The following is a 20,534-nucleotide window of genomic DNA, read 5'->3' as shown; positions in this document are numbered from 1 at the left end:
TAGCACTGGACTCTTGGTTATACACATTCCTGGGAGTCAAGGAGCTCGGGGATTTTTTGTAGAATCCAAATTTTTCTCAGGCAATACTTATATATTATTGTTAGCGTTTTAAAAGTTTCTTTTCCAAATTTTAATTCACAGTATTTATTATTGTTGGATCTACTAAGGGCAAAACCATGCATTAGATGCCGGGAAGGCGGAGATTGATACAATGATGTTCAAGAACTGGTCCCAGCCATTAAAGGACTGGTGATCCAATGGAAGAGGTAGACCAGCATGTACATAATACAAGGAAGTGGTTATTCTGTTGTTTTTTTTTATTAACAAGCATTTTGCAAACACTTGAGCTACGTGTGTGCAAGGCTGAAACAGTCATTTTAAAAACAGCTTTAGAAAATAATTTCACTGGGCAAGGTGGTATGAGTTAGGGAGGGCATAAAATGGGGTATCATCAACTCCCATATAACAAAAACACATTATTTGTCATGTTTTAACTGTGTCTGTGGTCCATTCCAAGAGATTTGCCACTTCAGATGAATTCCATACATTTGTATTTAAGTCTGAGAAGGACTTTCAGTTACCAGGCAGTTGAATCAAAAGGATTAATAACTTTTCTGAAAAAAAGAGGGAAAAATTAGTTCTCTTGCTTTAGTAGCATTCCTTTACTTTTCACTCAAGAAAATCATTTCAGAAAATTGACATTTGTCATCAAAAGAAGTATTTTATGAATATTTTATGAATAGAAAGTATAAAACTAAGAAGTTATGCTGTCTCCCTTTTAAAAAATATTCATCAAAAGATAGGACTTTTTCCTTTTTCTTGTGAGAGAAAAATTAAACCTTATTTTGGAATTTGCAAATATGTCTTAATGGAGAAAAAAAAATCAGTTCACATGATACAGTGGTTATTTAGCCACTTCAAATTCAGAGTAAAATTTACTATTCTCTCTCTCTTCCTTTCTTTCTGCCTATTTCCTCCCTTTCTCTCTCTTGCCTTTCCCTTATTCTGAAATGAGCATTATTCTGAAATGTACATTACCTTGTATTTTTCTTGCAAAGATATCCATTTGGAGGGAAAAACCCGGAAAAGCTTTAATTTTATCACCTTGGGAGTGTTTCAGTTTTCTGTGGCAGAGAGAGTAGTTTTAGCACTGAGAGCAAAGGAAGGGGTTAACCCTGGACTTGGCTGGGTGTCAGTAAAACTTTTTCTGGCTCTGCTCCGGGTTTCCCCTTGAAGGGATTTCCCTCCGCCTCTGTGCTTCTGCGACAAGACCCTTTATAAGAGCAGACTTTCTATTTCACTCCTCACTGAGCCTCACTGGCTTTAGGAGCTGAAGCCTCTTCCAGGGCACTTTCAGGTGGGACGGAAAGAAGAGTTTTGGGACCATTATGTTCTCATCACAGAGGCAACTAAAAATGCCTAGGAAGATGGTCGTGATCTTTGGAGCTTCACATATACTTTGGATGGTGTTTACAGTTTGTAAGTTCTCTTTGATCTGTTCCAAATGCTCACATTCCATTTCAGCTCCGCTTTTGGCTTCAGTCAGTTTTGCTATGGTAGTGAAGAAAGGCACTAGGATTTTTAGGCTGTGGAAAACCTTAATTTAACATAACATGTAATGTGCTATTGAGTATTGCTATGTACCATTGTTTTGTCATAGTTGGAGGTGCAAACTGATTTTTTTCCAGATATCTTTTTCCAATGTCAAGTAAATAATTGGATTTACCTCTAGTAAGGTCTATCTCTTCAGTTTCCTGTACTTGATAATGATCTTAAACTTAGCAAATAACAAATTAATTTTGATAAATGGGCATCAAGGTCAGAACTGAGAGTTCTCCATGATTCTAACACCTTTGGCAGTGACTCCAATTCTTTTTGGCTGCCTTGCAAATAGTTCAAAATTTAGGAAACGGACCAGCCAGATTGTATTCTGGACATTATACTAGGACAGAGAAGAAGGAGTAGAATACTAAACAAAGTTTTCTCCTTTTGCCTTCACAGCTCAAGCTTTTAAAATAGAGACCTCCCCTGAAGACAAAATTGTTGCTCAGATTGGTGATGTCGCTTCACTGACCTGCAGTACTACAGGCTGTGAACGCCCATCTTTCTCTTGGAGAACCCATTTAGACAGTCCACTGAATGGGCAGGTGAGAAATGAGGGGACCAATTCCACGCTGACCATGGATCCCGTTGGCTTCAGGAATGAATACTCTTATCTGTGCACAGCGATTTGCGGATCTGAGAAACGGGAACGAGGAATTCAGGTGGAGATTTACTGTGAGTACTTCAGAGAATCTTTGATTTTCTCTTAATTTTGCTTTAAGATAAGTTTTTTTTAAAGGATATTTTTAAAAGAAAAAAATGAAAGGATATTCAGGTCCAAATTCTTGGCTAGAGGACATACGGTACCAAGAACATTAGAGGCAGCTGAATCTAACACTGGAGACGGAACCCAAACTTTGGCTTTTATTTCTAACTCTGCCACAAACATAGTGACCATGGTTAAGACTCAACCTCTCCAGGCATTTCTTTTATTAGCCATAAAATGAAGCTCTCTCAAGTTCTTCAACCTTATTTTTCAGCAATTTCTATTTGATTATATCCTCACATGTTTACTTGGCCATACATCCAAATGATTTATGAATTCCATTCTACAGGGATTTTCCACTTATTTATTCTTATGCAATTTTGTGCTTAAAATCAGCGTAAGTAGGAGATCTACAATTCAGTAATAGGCTTCAGTACAAGAGTTTTCCCTTTGACATAAGAAAAGTATCTGCAAACATTTCACTCATTTGACTTTGATATAGACAAATTTAGGAGGGTGGTTTTTATTTTTGTTTTTGGTGTCTTTAAGCCTTCATGCTCAACCAGTCAACCTCAATGTTATTTGTGTAATGGATTAGATTTGCCTGATGCATGTTAATAAGTATCCCTAGTTTGCCATTCTACCAAAATGCATCCCATTCCATTCTCAACCCAGCATATAAAGTTAGCAAGAAGAGTTAAAAACCAACCTGAAATAAAAATCTTGCCTTTGGTTACAGATGATTACTCTTTCAGAAAAACAAACAAACAAAACAAAACAAAACTCTGGAATCCTTTATGGCAATCTCTTCATAAAGATCCCATTTGATTATCTTATAATTATGTTGGTTCCCTTGTGCCGTGGCGGAGCTTAGCTTTGTCCAGTATCTGTAATTGATTCCTCAATAAGTCCCATGTGTTACTAATGTGTCCCAAGAAACTGTGCCTGGCCGGCTGCTTTCAATTATGCTGGTTGCACATGCATTGTTTGTACAGCCTCCTGAGGTCCTTAAGAGGCCCCCTTATGTAAATACAGGGGAAAGTAACAAGTTCTTATATTACCTGACAGCAAACCATGTGGATTATGGGCACATTTCTTACAGAATAGGAGGGATAGAAACTATTGGTGGAAAAATTTTAAATACTGTTTTTTTTTCCCCACAAAACAAAGCATTTCCAGTTCCTTTGCCTTTGCTTGCAAGTATCAAATAGTTGAAGATTTTAAAAGGAGAAATAAAGACGCTTCTGGCTTTAATTATCTTTCTGGAGGTTTTCTCCCTCAAAAATATCTGGCTCTCATTATGTTGAACAATCCTGTCTCCATTCCACATTTGATTGTAATATTCTTTAGAGCTGGGACCTTTGTGTTCCTATTACACAGAGTCCTGAATCCAGCCAATGTGTTACCGTCATGACAGTTTGTAATGAAAAGGTAGGCCTTGCAAAGGAAGCAATGGCTGGCTGACATAGCATGTTCCCTTAGCACTGAAAGGTTCAAGTGCTGTGCTGGATAGGACATTGAGCTAAGCATTTCAAGAGGCAAGTCTGCCTTCCAGAATTTAAAGATTGCACTTTCCTGGTGGATGAATTCCTGTCAGAGGCATCACTTTCAGAAGCCAATTATTTAATGTTGCTGTCTTCCTTTCTGAGTATGTGTTGCCCAATAAATATTCTTTGCAGTGACATTCTGAGCCTCAGTTTTCTTATTTGTAAAGTGGGCATATCTCTGCCCTAAGAGAATGTGGTATAATGTAATCTTCAGTAGCAGCACAGAATAATAAAAAATCCTGAGTTAAAATCCCAGACTTGCCATTTGCGAGCTGTGTGACCTTAGGCAAGTTATGGAAATGTACTAAGGCTAGGTTTTCATAACTGAGGTGTGGTCTCTATGTATTAGAGTTAAAATAAAATTCTTTATATTTAATGAATAGCACAGTGATGGGCATATGTAAGTATCCAACAAACATCAATTTCTTGTTTCTTCTATTACTCTAAGAGTATGTAACCCCTAGTACATGCAAGCTCACAGCTGAAGAACTCTCTAAAGGGTGATTGATTCTGATTCGTGAACCCACCCAAAACCATGAAAGGCTATTTAAACAATGAATTAAGACTGTATTAACAGAAACATTAGACTTGGTTTGCATTGCATTGAATCAGTAAAAGACCTTATACTACATGAACAGAAACCCTGCTCATGGGTATTCATTTGACCTTTGCAGCTTTCCCTAAGGACCCAGAAATCCATCTGAGTGGCCCCATGGAAATTGGGAAGCCAGTCACAGTCACGTGCTTGGTCCGTGATGTTTATCCATTTGACAGGCTGGAGATGAATTTGCTGAAAGGCAATGATCTCCTACAGAATAAGGACTTTGTGGAACCTATGGAAAGGAGGTCCCTGGAGACCAAGAGTTTGGAGGTAACCTTCACTCCTACCAATGAAGATACTGGGAAAGCTCTTGTTTGCCGAGCGGAATTACACATGGATGAAATTGACTTCAAGCCCAAAGAAAGAGAGACTACAAAAAAACTGCAAGTCTACGGTAGGTACTTGTGTGATGTAGTCTAGTCTTTATGGGAATTTAGTCTTGGATGTATATAGCATTAAACTTAGCAGCTAAAGTCAGGAAGGCATTTTTTTATAGTTTTTACTCCATTTTTATTCATTGAGAACATAATATTTGTCAAGAGCATAATTCAATGAAAAGATCATTGGATTTGGGTTGAGAAGACTTCCGACTCCATGAACTCTGTGAGCTTGGGTTGTTTACTTTCTTTACTTCCCAGCCTATCAAAGGGGAGTAATAATACCACCTGACTGGGTAGTATGAAGTAGGCTCAGAAGATAAAATGTTTTAAATCATATTTTATAAGTTCTATCATATACCTTGCAAGATTAAGTTATAGAGATTTTACAAGGTGAGAATTTGCTCTGTGTGTGCGTGTGTGTGTCTGTCTGTCTGCACGTGCAGATATGCACGTGCTCACACATAACCATGTGCATTGGGTGGGAGAGTGGAGATGATTACCTCCATATTCCCCGAGACTCTGGGGGAGTGTGAGGCAGACTTGGAGTCCCAGAATTGTGTAGGAGTGGACTCACTGTACTCTGTTCCGGACCCAAAGGCTGTGTTTTGCTTTGAACACTACATTTAAAAGTATTGCCAACTATAGCACGTTTTGCTGAAGGAGAATGAGATGGAAAGGCTTTTATCAATATTTTGAAAAGAATAGTCAAGAGAGGGGATATTTTTCCTAGAGAATACAGAACTGGGAAGAGAGCTATCATTAAGTATTTGAAAGACAGTCGTGTGGAAAAGGAATTTGATTTATTCCGTAATAGCAAAGGACTGAACTATGGCCACTGCATGAAATTTCCTTACAAAGAGAAAGGTTTCAGCTCAATTGTTCTTATAATTAGAGCTGTCCCCAAATCAAAAGGACTGTTTTGTAAGTTAGTTATTTCCTCAATCACAAGTGTTGAAGCCAACTTCTATGAACACTTGTCAAGGATTTGAATTTAGGACTGCTACCTTATCTAGGAGATTGAACCACATTACTCTAAGGGTCTTTCTTAATTTCTGAGTATCTGTTGCCATCTGAAAACACCAAACATCAGAAAAGTAATTCAATCAGATTAGTCAGAAATTGGATTGAGTGATTTTTGTAAACCCACCATACTAATTTCACACTAATTTGGCAGAGTAAGTTTGTCAAAATTGTGAAAGCATGTAAATAGAGACTGAAAGAAATACATTTTCCTCATTGGATCAAGATGATGCCTAGCAGTTACTAATGTCATGCCCTGCCTTTTCAGTCTCACCCAAGAACACCGTTATCTCTGTGAATCCCTCCACAAGGCTGCAGGAAGGTGGTTCTGTGACAATGACATGTTCCAGTGAAGGTCTACCAGCTCCAAAGATTTTATGGAACAAAAAATTAGATAATGGGAATCTACAGTTCCTTTCTGAGAACTCAACTCTCACTTTAATTGCTATGAGGATGGAAGATTCTGGAATTTACGTGTGTGAAGGAGTCAATCAAGTCGGGAAAAATGGAAAAGAGGTGGAATTAATTGTTCAAGGTAAGTAGACTGTGAAAAAAGAATGGTAAGGGTGCCGTGATTGGGGTTTGCATAGTAGTGAAACAGCTTCAATGCCAAAATCACTTTCTTAGATTTTATTGATGACCCATCTGATATCATGTACTCCAGCATGATTGTATGTTCATCTTGCTCATACTTCTCGGAAGTCTTTCCTCCCATGGCTTTGCTTTTCTGATTCTTTTCCATCCCTCACCATTCCTTCCCTGCCTCCTTCTTTGGCTTTCTCTCTTCCTTCCTCCCCTTGTATATTAGTTTTCTCAGGTTACCACATCTGTCCTTGTTTCTACTCACTCTGGACTCCCAGTATTTGGGCCACCACACTCTGCTTACTCCTAAATTCATGTTCGCATTCCATATCACCAAATCCTGCCCATTCTTCCTCAGAATGATCCTTAGAATTTGAGCTTTTTTTTTCAACCCTCTTGCCATTGCCTAAATTTATCATCTCTGACTTGGACTCTTGCAAGATGTTTTCAAATAATGGCATTCGTTGAACACCAGCTGTATGCTAGGCACTTTATATATGTTAGCTGTAATCTTCCAGAAATAACTAGGGAGTAGGTATTTTATACTCATTTTACAGATGAGAGCATATTGTCTCATAGAAATTAATAATAGCTCCTACTGATCATACACTTGAGTTTTGTTGGGAATTCTACTTTCTACTTTATCTATGTTGCCTCCATAGTCTTTACTGATACCTTATGAGGTGAATAAAAACTGGTGAGTTCAGCATGGTTCATAATTTGACTAGGGTTAAATCACTCACTAGGGGCTTTAACTGTGATTTTAATACAGGCCCATTTTAATCTAGAACTCCATGACTTTTCAACTAAATTGCTAATTGTTTTCAAATGGTCATCCCATTATCATTCTGTCCTCAAGACTGTCAACCCTGAGCAATGCTACCAGAGTAACTACCATAAACCAAGCCTTAAATGCATGTAAATTAAAATCACATTTATTAAAATAAAACTTTTTATAATCAGGTCAGAAACTACCTTGACAGCTTTGGTGGTGTCTCTGTACCACTGTCTATGTTGTTCCTTCTGCCTGGAGTACCATTCCTTCACCTGGCAAAGTCGTGGCCATCCTTCAAAACAAAGCTTCCAATTCCAGATTCTGTTGGGCAAAGGTGGCCATTCCTCCCTTTTTGTACGTCCAACAATTGTTATCGAAGTTTATCTACTTCTGTTTAGCTCAACATATATTAATTAAGAGCCCTTGTCCAAGAATTGTGCTTGGTGCTGTGGGGGCAGAAATGAAAAAGTTATGGCGGCTGCCATTGTAGAGCTTATAATGTAGGCAGGAAAGACAGGCATATAAGTAGATAATTTAAATATACTTTAGTAAGAGCCAAAATAATGTATTTATTTAAATGTGTCTTTCCATTAAACTGTAAATCAGGAATTGTATGCATGTGTATGTGTTTTAATATTTGGGTGTCTGCCACAAAACAGGTGCCCAATGAAGGTCAGTTGCATAAATTGTAAACATGAGCAACACAAAATTTTAAAATATGAAAACATAGGATTTAAACTTGGATGGTTAAAAAATAAAATTGAAACTCAACATCAATAGATTAACTCAGTTGGGTGTTAGGTTACCATTCTCACGAGACCAGGAAAGTATTACACTAATAAAATCATATGCAGCTAATCACCCATCCTGGAATAATTCCAACCCATAATAAATTAGATCCCATTTCAGTGTGAGAAGAAAATGCCCTGTGGGGTTAGGGAGGGTTGTTTTGAATTTTGCATTACAGATACTAATCACCTTAAGTACTGAAGAGAGAATTGAACTTTGAAAAGATCTTTCAGTGACGGAAGAACTACTCCACAGGGGCAAAGGGTTCACCGGGTAACATATGCAGCCACTGGGAAAAAATGATCTGAGAACACTTCACAGGCAGGAAGTGGGTCTGTTTTCAAGTTCCCTTTTCTCACACTAGCCATAAGGAATTCAGAAACTCTGGTTATTGTTCTCAATGATTTGTCTTTTTCAAAACCTAATAGCATATCAGTGTGTTGAGGTAATTTGAGGAGAGCCTTTTTTGGAAAATACTACGATGTCCGATGTCCGCAGTGAGACAAGCCAAACAGGGGAGTAACTTCTCCTGGCACAGATGAGAACTCTGCAAAATGTGGTGTATTTGGATGACTTCTGTGTTGAGCATTCTTTCCTCCCTCTCCATTCTGCTATTTACAGGAACACTTTTAGTGATTTTCTGTGGAGTCTTAATTGTCACTCTCAGGGTTATCCAACCACTCCCAGTTTCTTCAGGGAACAGGGAGTGGAGATTTGAAACTCCCTTTCTCCCCAGACAGGACGGATCCCAAAGCAGCCTGTGTCTCCAGCAAGGATAGGACTGGCAGCCAAAGAGTTTTTCTGGATATGTGAGACTTAGGACTTTGACCTCCGATCTCATTCTCAACCCCCGAATTAATTCAAAGTATTTTTGTATTGCATCACACAAATTTTGGAGGTGGCTTGTGCATCATTTTCATGTTTAGATTTGGACTTTGCTTTCAATGTGATTCTGTGTGCTTTCAATGGTATAACTTTATATTGTTGGCACAGAAATTCTAAGCACTGGTCCATTAGGGTAATATGTCTAATCAGAAGACATGTTTTTGTAGCTGCTTTCACAACCTCTCTCAGATCTGGTTTTATCTCCACATGAGGATGACTTGATTCAGTTGTTGAAGCAACTGAAAAGCTGGGGTCTCGAATCAGATTCACTTAGCTTCAAGTCCTAATTTTGTCAGTTGCAAACTAGATAAGGTTATCTAGCATTTCTGAGCCTCAATTCCCTTAAGGAGAAAGAGGAGGAGGAGGTGGAGAATGATGGGAGAAGAAGGATGAGGAAGAGGAAAATAAAGAGAAGAAGCAAGAGGAAGTGAAAGAGAAGAATTAATGGTAGCAGTTCATGAAGTTGTGAGGATTAAACAATGAAATATATGCAAAGTGGCTTACACAATGCTTATACACTGGAACCTCCTTAATTATTGGAGCTGTTGTCCATTACTGTAGGGATCTGATAAACTAGAATTGAGCAGAAACTGAATTAGTGTCATGAAAAGATGCCAGCTTCTGTCCTAACAAGTCTTAATCCACATTTGTTTTGTTAAATGAATGACTCAATGAACTCTTATGGGTTCATTCTTTAAAAATATCTTTCAGGATTGTCCCAAGGTAGAAAGGAGTGATTTCTTGGCACAGGTGTTAACTGTAAGGGATGAGAAAAAAAAGACCATATATTGGAATGTGGTGAAGGAAGAAAAGAATCTTATCTTCTTTTTGTCTTGTTCTTTTTCCTCCAGAGAAACCACTCACTGTTGAGATCTCCCCTGGACCCCAGGTTTTTGCTCAGATTGGCAACTCAGTTGTGTTGACATGTGGTGTCACAGACTGTGAGTCCCCATCTTTCAGTTGGAGAACCCAGATAGACAGCCCTCTGAGTGGGACGGTGAAGACTGAAGGGAGCAAGTCCACGCTGACCCTGAGCCCTGTGAGTTTTGAGAATGAACATTCTTATCTGTGCACCGTGACCTGTGGCCATAAGAAAGTGGAAAAGAGAATTAAAGTGGACCTCTACTGTAAGTTGTTTTCAGAACTGTTTACTATTTTTTTTCCTCAATTCTATTCAAAGAAATAGAATGCTAGTCTGTGCTATACAATGAGATCCATGTGTTCATGTGCCATCCTTGCACAGGGGCCATGCTAATCTTCTCTGTATCATTCCAATCTTAGTAAATGTGCTGCCGAAGGAGCATCAGATCCATGTGTTTAGAAAGGGAACTTAGCATTGTGAATTGTTCCAAAATCTCTGGACCAGAACTTTTGATGCAACCTAATTGGCCTACGTCTTAAGTATATACTAGGAATGTACATGGCATCCACAATCCTTACTTTGTGTCTTGTCAAAACTCTGTCATCATGCACTGGAACACGCTACATGTTCACTGCTTCCTTCCTGTGTGTAGGGGGTATTCCAGAGGTGGGAGTGAGCAACGAGAGGGGATCAATGCCCATTCAGATGATTGGATAGAGGTTACTATTACTCAGCTATTTGAAAGGGGGTGAGGCCCAAGCCTACTATTTTGAAGGTACATTTGGAAAGTTGATTGACAGGATGGGAAAAAATGAGGCAGTGGGGAGCAAGACAAACCCCAAAATGAAAACAGATCATTATATTGGCCATAGGGCGTGGCCAGCAGCAGCATCTCAGGTGAAAAGCAGAGCCAGGAGTTAGCACTAGATCTTAACATTGATTTACACTACACACTTCCAATACACTTTTTCTCGCTGTTCCTGTCACCTTACTAAAAAGCCTTTACAACCTCGAACCTCTGCAAATTTGACATTGCCAGAATTCCTCATTTTATAATGAATGAGGGGCAAAATATTCAAAATGCTCTGAGAATTGATTACTTTGAGAGGGTTACCCTGGCTTGTGTTATTCAGCTGAATTCAAGAGAAAAAATAGCACATTCTCTACCAGAAAACCTGCCCAAACTTGTGTTACTCATCAGGATTTTGTTTAGCATGAGTTAGAGTATGTCTGTAAAGGGATTTGAATCTCTCAAAATAAGGGTGAATTTTATTGTGTTATCCTACTACCCAGAGTCCAGGATCTGCTGATGTTGGCACATTCCCAAAAGAAATGAGATCCAGCAGTTCAGTCTTACTGCAATTTGAGGATGTATCACTTTAACAACATTTTGCGCAAGGAAAAATTTTTAGCTTTGCTCTTGCTCTTGATAACTATTTTAGTCTTATTTTTATTGGTTTGCCTAAGATACATGATACATATTAATCAGAATGTAGATCTCATAGTTTTTTGTTAACTGCAAGGATTGTCTGAGAAATATTTAAAATTTGCTATCTAGGGGCGCCTGGGTGGCTCAGTCGGTTAAACATCCAACTTTGACTCAGGTCATGACCTTTCGGTTCGTGGGTTCGAGCCCTGCATTGGACTCTGTGCTGACAGCTAGCCCAGAGCCTGGAGCTGTCTTCGGATTCTATGTTTCCCTCCCTCCTGACCCTCCCCTGCTCATGCTGTCTCTCTCTCTCTCTCTCTCTCTCTCTCTCTCAAAAATAAATAAAACATTAAAATTTTTTTAAAAGTTTGCTATCTAAACTTGGCCATTGAAAATGAAAAGTCTAACCTGAGAACTGCACTGTAGGTCTTATCCGATACCCAGACACTTTGCAGCTCTGTAAAACCGAGCCTGGGTTTTGAGCTCAGAGAAATATGAGTCCTGATCTCAACTCAAGTGACTTACTATAGAAACGATGCCTAATGAGAATCTCTGAACTTCTATCAGATTTATAAGTTTTCCTAGCTGTAAGATAAGTTCTCTGTAAGTTTTCCCAGCTGTAAATATGTTAAATAATACCTATTTTATCAGGTTGTTTTGAAGACTGAGATAATTAAGATAAGATAATTAAGGGGTTAACTTATAGTTAACATTCAATACAGCATGGGAAATAAACATTTAAAGTATACAGTTACTAAATAAGATGGTGAAAACTCATGTTCCTGCAAAAAGATCAGTCCATGGCAGTCAGAAAGATTGCATCACTAAGAAGAGAAAAATAGGAAGCATATTTATTTCTTGATTAATTCATGTGCTAAGTTTGTGTTTATAGCATTATTTATATTTAACATCACAAATGTTTATACTTGATGGCATTATTTATGTATTAGTGATCATTCTATCTCAAGTGAGTTAAAAATGTCATTTTTGAGAGCCTTGCATTTAATAGAGATTAGTTCCATTTTTCCGTTGACTGTCACATATAAACATCCTTTTTCTATGATATTTGCAGCATTCTCTAGAGATCCAGAGATTGAGATGAGTGGTCTACTAGTGAGCGGAAACCCAGTCACTGTAAACTGCCGGGTTCCTAATGTGTATCCTTCTGACCTGCTGGAGATTGAATTACTTAAGGGGGAGAGTGTTATACAGAATAAAAACTTTCTGGCGGACGTGGATAAGAAGTCTCTAGAGACTAAGAGTTTGGAAATGACCTTCATCCCCACCACTGAAGACACTGGAGAAGTTCTTGTTTGTCTGGCTAAGTTACATATTGATGAAATGGAATTTGAACCCAAACAAAGGCAGAGTACACAGACACTTTATGTTAACGGTAAGTCCGTGTGTGATGTATCCGCACCTGAATATGGATTTCTTACCATGTTTGACAGGCAGTAGTTAACATGGGGTTAATAGTTAAAACCTCTGTGAAAAAAAAATAAGTGGAAAAGAAATTTTCAAATAATTATTATAACAAACCACTTGTAACGCTTAAGACAACAATCATTTTTTACTTTATGATTCTATGAGTAGGCAATTCGAAAAGGGGTCGGATGGGCAGTTCATCTGCTCACTGTGGTACCAGATGAACTCACTCATGCATTTTCAGTCCATTGGGCAGGTCAGCGGGGCATGACTGGTCCCAGATGGGCTCACTCATATTTCTGGGGCCTTCTCTGGGGGTTCTGGGCCTCCCTTTTTCCATGTGCTGTTTCATCCTGAAGGAAAGGAGCATGGGCTTAGTCACCACAGTGCAGCATTTCAAAAGAGTGATAATGAAAGGAGCCCTTTAAGGCTCAAATCTAGAAGTCCTAGAGTGTTAGTTCTTCCATGTTATATTGGTCAAAGTGAGTCACACAAGGCCAGCCAAGATTCAAAGGGTGGAATAATAAACTCCATCTTCTCACAGGAGATTCAAATAATTTTTGGCGATGTTTAATTTACCATAAATGTTGATACACACTATCAGTGATCATCCCTTCTTAGTAAGGGACTTCCTACAGAACTGATTTCTATTAGAAAATATCCATGCTGGGTCCATATTCTACTCTCTCTCATTCTGTATCTGTGTAAGGAAATGGGGACAGAAATCCTCCTTTGATAAGGTTATCAACATTAACAGACTATTCCAGGGGCGCCTGAGTGGCTCAGCCAGTTAAGTGTCCGACTTCAGCTCAGGTCATGATCTCAGGGTTGGTGGGTTCGAGCCTCACATCAGGCTCTGTGCTGACAGCTTGCTCAGAACCTGGAGCCTGCTTCATATCCTGTGTCTCCTTCTCTCTCTGATCTTCCCCGCTCATGCTCTGTCTCACTCTATCTCTCAAAAAGTAAATAAATAAATAAATAAATAAATAAATAAATAAATAAACTGTTCCAATTCATTGAATCGTAGCTCGGTTTTGCAACATAATTAAAGCTTTTTGGAACTCAGGGTAAAAAGGGTCAAGCTGACAAGTGTCCCTGCCCTTTCAGTTGCCCCCATGGATACCACCGTCTTGGTCAGCCCCTCCTCCGTCCTGGAGGAAGGTAGTTCTGTGAATATGACATGCTCCAGCAATGGCCTTCCAGCTCCGAAAATTCTGTGGAGCAGGCAACTGAATAATGGACATCTACAGCCTCTTTCTGAAAACTCAACGCTCACCTTAACGTCTACAAAAATGGAAGACTCGGGTATTTATGTGTGTGAAGGGATTAACCAGGCAGGAATAAGCAGAAAAGAAGTAGAATTGATTATCCAAGGTGAGTAAAACATGATTAATGAGTTATTATTGCTAGAATTATTTTGATTGTCACTGGTTTTGAACAAAGCCCCCTATGAAACCAAAATTTTTACTAAAAACATATTTGAAGAGCCCATGATGATTTCTATGCTTGGAAAGTTTCTGTAATGACACTTCCTCATAAAAAATTCCAACGTCACTTATCCTAAAATTATTTTAACCTCAAGTGAAATGATAGCTGTGGGAATGGTGCCAGGAGTTCCAGTTACATTTATGAGACACTGGTTATGGTGTTGAAATAAGGATAGGAAGAGGTATATATGTATTTGGAAATTAGCTAGGATTAAAGCCACTGTATCTACTGAATTGGACTCTGAGTGGTAATCTCACAAGGCACATACTAGTATTTGCTTAGAAGCCTAAGAAGGCATGTAAGTAAGCCTTTTGTAAATTTTGAGGTTGAGTAGCTGAGTTTCACCGTGCCCTCTGGTTCATCAACTTGATGGCATAGAACTACTAGAATGGCTTAAGTTATTGGACCCAGACCCCCTGCCTCCAGGATGGAGAGCCAGGACTGAGAACAAAACAATTCCTAGTTGACAGGTTGAATTCGTAGAAAATTTTGGGCCAAAGCATGAAATGAACAATTTGGATTTCTACCCACACCTTCCCTTTGGGGGTACAAGTTCCTTATTTTTTTATTATTATTATTTTTTACTGGAGCTGTCATTTCCTCTTTTATCCCTTGGTATTATTTCCACAAAGGCATTAGTGACTTTCTTGTTACCTCACCTCGGTGATAATTTGCATTTTAAAGAAACGACCTTGGAAGGGCAATGCACAACTTTAAAGAAAGCCTTTAGGATAGATGTCATGGTACTACTATAGCTCTTGTTGGGGAAAGAATCTCAAATCCAGTCACAAAAATATATGGAAATCTCATTTGTAAAATGGTGATATGATAGATACCTTCTTCCATAGGCTATGTATTAATAGAGATGTTGTACATTAAAAACTTAGCCCAGTACCTGGCACTTAGTGAATGGTGGTTGTGGTTGTTAAGAACCATAAAAATAGTAGGAAAATCCAACTCAAAATTCAGAAGCCTGTAAAGACTTTTGTACTTCAAGGAAAAACCTTGCACAGCGTTGTAAACAAAATACATTTTTTTTTCATGTTTGAATTCTATTGCTGTTTTTTAAACACCATGTTTTTGACTAGTCTGGGTAAAAAATTAGATTAAGGGACATGAGAGAAGTATAGACATGTCTTCTCTTATTAAGAACATGGTCATTTACAGGGGCACCTGGGTGGCTTAGTAGGGTAACAGTCTGACTTCAGCTGAGGTCATGATCTCAAGGTTCATGGGTTCAAGCCCCCTGTCAGCTTTGTGCTGACAGCTCAAGGCCTGGAGCCTGCTTCAGATTCTATGTCTCCCTCTCTCTCTGCCCCTCCCCTGCTTGCACTCTGTCTCTCTTTCTCAAGAACAAATAAACACTTAAAATAAATAACATAAAGACACAGTCATTTACAAAAAAACAGTCAATGCTTAACTTCTTTACTTGCCTCTGTAAACATTTAATGCAAACAGTAAGCACAAACATCTCCTTCACAGCTAATTGTTGCTGTCATTAAATTAATATGGAATTGGTTTATATTTCACCCAATCAGAGGTGTCTTTTAAACTCTCTTTACAGTTGCTCCGAAAGACATACAACTTACAGCTTTTCCTTCTGAGAGTGTCAAGGAAGGAGACACTGTTATTATCTCTTGTACATGTGGAAATGTTCCCAAAACTTGGATAATCCTGAAGAAAAAAGCAGAGACGGGAGACACAGTGCTACAGTCCAGAGATGGTGCATACACCATCCACAAGGTCCAGTTAGAGGACGCGGGAGTGTACGAATGTGAATCTAAAAATGAGGTTGGCTTGCAATTAAGAAGTTTAACCCTTGATGTTAAAGGTTAGTTAGATTTTTGTTTTTATTTTTGATTATTTTTACAATAGTCAGAGGTTAGATGGATTCTAAAGATTTTCTACGATTAGGTGAATGAGTTGGCAAAATAGAGCTGAATATCATGTTGATTGTGGTTATTGCTCAATGTTTCCTAAAATAATCATGCACAGCTGCCCTGTCCTACGGAGTTTAGCCAGGAAGTTGACATTAATCATTGGTGAGTACAGAATTCCCGTTTGCTTTTCTACAAGTTTACAATTCATCATTGGTCTCTGAAGTCTCGCATTTCCTAAGCGTTTAAACATACTTCTAAAACCTTTCCCTGGAGGTTATAAGGAAATTAAAGAACTAGGATTGGCGCATGGAAGACAAAAGGTGCTATCCAGATTTTTGTCACTCCTAAAGCAAGAGACCGCTATTCTCTGGACATGGAGTAACTGCATATTTTCTGGATTGACTCCTTTCAGAATAATTAGGAGTGCCAATTTTGATGCTGAACAACATAAAAGAGTCTCTAGACTACAGAATTGCCTTCTTAAGAATCCAAGTTCCTTGTCCAGCCTACCCTATTCCAGTAGGGGGTGGGGGTGGGGAGCAATGACCTCAGCAGAGAAACTTCAGGGGCCTTTTAATTTCCTACCCCCTCTTGTGGATGCCCAGTAGGATCTGTTGCTCTTATTGGTGTAAGGCAGAATATGTTAGCCTGTACTAATTAGTCTCCATGCCTTGTGTGCTAATGAGTTCTCACTGTGTGTTGGAAACCAGACTTGGAGCAAATAAATGTAAGTTTTGGAGCCTGTGGCACTTGGCTATCAGAGTTTACAACCATGGGTCAATGTGAAGAAAATTTGAACTTAGGTCAGAAAATGAGTAAAATTGTTGCTCATCTGGCCAGATTTCTCAACATTTCAAGCCTTACCTTATGTTTTCTGTTGTCACAATACCATATCAATGCATCTACCTAGAAATGTTAAAGACTGGGAAAATACCATGTTTACATGTTAAACTTTTAATCATCCACTGCCTGAGGCAGACAGAAAACTTGGCAGATCCCACTTGCAGTGATTATCCTGAAAATAGTTGATCTTGCCAGTGAAGTTACTATGTGCTCAAAGAATGGAACATTTGCCTTGTATCATGTCACTCAAAATGACACAAGGGCATATGTAATCAATGCTTCTAATGAGGTTGGGGATGATTCTGGATGGCTTGAGATCTCAGTTATGACTAGGTTGAAATTCATTCATTCCTATTTCTTTTCATCTCTGATACCTCTAGTCCACTTTTAATTAAGCCTGATGTTGGGACTCCTAACATTTCTGTGATTCTGTTTGTAGTTAATGATTCTCTTTTAAAGATGTATCAAAGTGTCTTCTCTACCTTTTAACTCTCTCTCACACCTTGTCTTTTCTAATCTTTTATTAAATTAGTGACTTACATATTTGCCATTTTTCACTCATTACTTACATGAACTATCCAAGCACTTTAGGGGCTCAGCCAAAAAATTCAGACTGCAAAACCATGGTGTAAAATAACTGCAAATGAATGAAGACAAAAATTTGAAAATTTTCCTTGGTATTTGAATTAGCTTACCTTTCTGCATAGATGAGTTTTCAAATTAATTTTGTTTTGTTTTGGTTTGGTTTGAATGTATTCCAGTGATAAAGGAATGGTTGGGAGTCCTTATGATTTTCAGTATTTATACAGCTATTGAAAATAGTGTTTGAAGGTTGTCCCGGTAACCGACTCAACAGCAAATTTGTGTTTGCAGATGCCTCAAGGAAACACTGAAAGCAAAAGATAATATTTATTAAATTAAAAAGAAAACAATAGGAGTAGAAATACCATTGTCCAGCATATTGTCAATATTGATGCCTATCCATAGTTATGATAATGGACATCCCATTAAAATATTATACTTGGACTAGTTTTACTCTAACAGGGAAAAGTTGAAAAATGAGGCAGTTATCATTATGTTTAGAATTAAAGGATTTTATCTCCAATAATTTGAAAAAAATCGACTTCCCATCATCTGATTATCATGATCCTGTTCTACTTGGCTGACCTCCAGTGATTAGAAACTTCTAGAAGGAATGTAGTCATCGCCAAAATCAGGTTTCTTCAAAGACAAAAAGTATACATGCTACTTTAAGAAATTTAATATTTGTGAGGTCATATGATTCTGGGCAAACATAAGTACAAATAGAGATGAGCCTCAGTAAATGCCATGTTAATTTTCTCAGATGTTCTTGTAAGCTTAAGTGTTAAATAGTATTACAGCGATCACGTGATTTTTAGTAGATTAGAAAGAGTACTAATTTTTGCTTTTGTAAACTATTAACTTCTGTTCCTAATTTACAACTAAATGACAAAGTTACAGCATGTAGAAAGAAAAGAAATGTATTACTATTCAAAAAATATTTATTGGGTATCAACTACCTCAAACAATGAATCAGTTACTACCTATCCAGTGATAGACCAAAAAGAAAATTGATAAGTGGTCTTATGTAACTTATAGACCAAAGTTAATAATCATACGAATAAATGTTTAATTACAAGCAATGATAAGAGCTATGAGAAGGAAATTGTAATGAATTGTAAAAGTATATCAGGGTTCCTAATTTAAGCTGGAGACGATGTGATTCAGAGAATGCCTCTGAGTAAGTAACATTCAAACTAAAATATGCTACTATCCAAAGAACTTCAATTTATTAAGGAATGATATAGATGTTGATGAGTAATAACATATATTAAGATTCCCTACTTCAGAGATACAAAGTTTTTTTTATATATCTCTGTCAAAGCCATTAGCAAGAATTCTTTTTTTTATTTTTACTATCATATATGCTGTTTGACTATAATTATTACACTTCAGAGGTTACAAGGATTTTCCTGGAAAACTAGTTAATTATTTTAGTTTATGGTCATCAGAGTCCTAGTTCTTCAGTAGATTTTTGTTATTTCCAAGGCAAACATTCCTCTTCAATTCTTGCTTTTGTAAAAGAGCCCTAGAATGTCATGTCCTTATTTCCATTATACAGTAGAACCTGATTCTGTTTGGACCCAACAACTGTCGTCTTTAGACTCATCATGACCACAGCAACTGCCACCTGATTATTTGGATAACTGAAAGAAGTTTGCATTTGGTTCCTGTTAGCCCATATTGCTGCTTTGATTCGCTCTTATTTAGAGAACCAGTTATACTGTTAAAATAAAATATGTAACTCTTAATATCAAAAAATTTCTTTTTGTACCAGACATTAATTACAACCATTTTGTTATTTTCCAGGAAGAGGAAATTACCAGGACTATTTTTCTCCTGAACTTCTTGTGCTCTACTGTGCATCTTCCTTAATAATACCGGCCATTGGAATGATCATTTACTTTGCTAGAAGAGCCAACATGAAAGGGTCATACAGTCTTGTAGAAGCACAGAAATCAAAGGTGTAGCTAATGTTTGACATGTTCATCCAGAGCCACTATTTATCTTCCATATTCTTAATACTGTTCATCATTCCATGAGGAAAACAACAAGCTCAGAGTCCAGACTTCCCGGGATGTAGTGAATTCTTGGAAAGAAGTGGTTGCCTGTGCCCCATGCTGTGAACAAGAGGCCAGAGGAAAACTTTCTGCCTAAAAAATAGGCACAACCATTGAGATGTGTTGACTGGAGTAGTTCCTTGATGTGTATATACAATAACATGATTTGTACATATGTAAAATAAAATTATTCTGTAGCAAGATCGCTTGGAATAGCAGCCCTCTGTAGTCAGATCTTCAAATAATTTAACAGTGTTGTCAGGGCTGATTGTTGTAACTGAATGCATCTTAAGACAATTTAACATTAATATTGACTGGCAACTGACCTGTGTCACCTTTTAACATTTTATTTTCATTAACAAGATTTTGTTCCTATAAAGTTGATTGACAATAATTTGATGTTTTGTAAAGATGCCAAGGTTTTTTCTTTTTATAGGCAGAGGATAAACCAGGAGGGCACTGGGTTCACTTTCAGGTACTAAACACTTCAACTTATTGTATAATGGTTGACTTGATTTCTCTAGATGGTACTTGCATGGTACGGAGATGTTTATCAGACTCTTGTGCAACTTTTCTAATGTGGTCTAAAAATGCAAAGTCTTTTGATTTTCTTTTGTAAATGTTTAGTATTTTTTTGTACAGTAAAGTGATAATACTTGGAGTTGGAAGAATTGTGTGTTTATTTATTGTAAACTGCCACCTTTAATCATGGTGTTTGAAATGCCAAGTTCCAAAAGTAGAGTTCAAACCCATAGAGATAACAAAAGATTGCCCTTGAAGTACAATCCTCGGGTTACCTTTATCAGAATGATCATGGGAACTTGACAAAAATTCAGGTGTTTTACTCCATACTCACCCGCTGAATTTAAATGTCTCATTTCATGTCCTTGGGGTTTGAAATTATTTTTTTTGCAATTAAATTGAAAAAATAGAATACACAAAAAGAGTGAATGCAGATGAATGTGCACATGTCAAAGAGTGACAAATAAACACTTATGTACATATCACTACAACCAAGAATGGAGCATTACTGTTGCCACCAGAGCCCATCTGGTCACCTGTGCAGAGAAGTCAAGTC

At 37.8% G+C, this 20,534-nt stretch overlaps 1 protein-coding gene and 1 non-coding gene across 2 annotated transcripts; one reads left to right on the top strand and one right to left on the bottom strand.

Annotated features, from left to right (window-relative positions):
• The first annotated feature begins 1,306 nt into the window (after positions 1–1,306).
• On the top strand, positions 1,307–20,127 carry VCAM1 (vascular cell adhesion molecule 1). Its single transcript, XM_029947470.1, has 9 exons — positions 1,307–1,479; positions 2,002–2,277; positions 4,530–4,850; positions 6,125–6,391; positions 9,739–10,014; positions 12,251–12,571; positions 13,711–13,977; positions 15,656–15,922; positions 19,206–20,127. Exons 1-9 carry the CDS (start codon positions 1,389–1,391, stop codon positions 19,364–19,366), a joined length of 2,247 nt encoding a protein of 748 aa, XP_029803330.1. The 5' UTR covers positions 1,307–1,388; the 3' UTR covers positions 19,367–20,127.
• Positions 10,090–10,191, bottom strand: LOC115300515. Its single transcript, XR_003912687.1, has one exon. It is a non-coding gene; the product is annotated as a U6 spliceosomal RNA (small nuclear RNA).
• Positions 20,128–20,534: the final 407 nt, after the last annotated feature.

This window comes from Suricata suricatta, chromosome 8, assembly GCF_006229205.1.
Source record: "Suricata suricatta isolate VVHF042 chromosome 8, meerkat_22Aug2017_6uvM2_HiC, whole genome shotgun sequence".
Lineage (NCBI taxonomy): Eukaryota > Metazoa > Chordata > Mammalia > Carnivora > Herpestidae > Suricata > Suricata suricatta.
The sequence above is the reverse complement of the archived record's forward strand: the minus strand, read 5'-3'. Positions and strand labels throughout refer to the sequence as shown.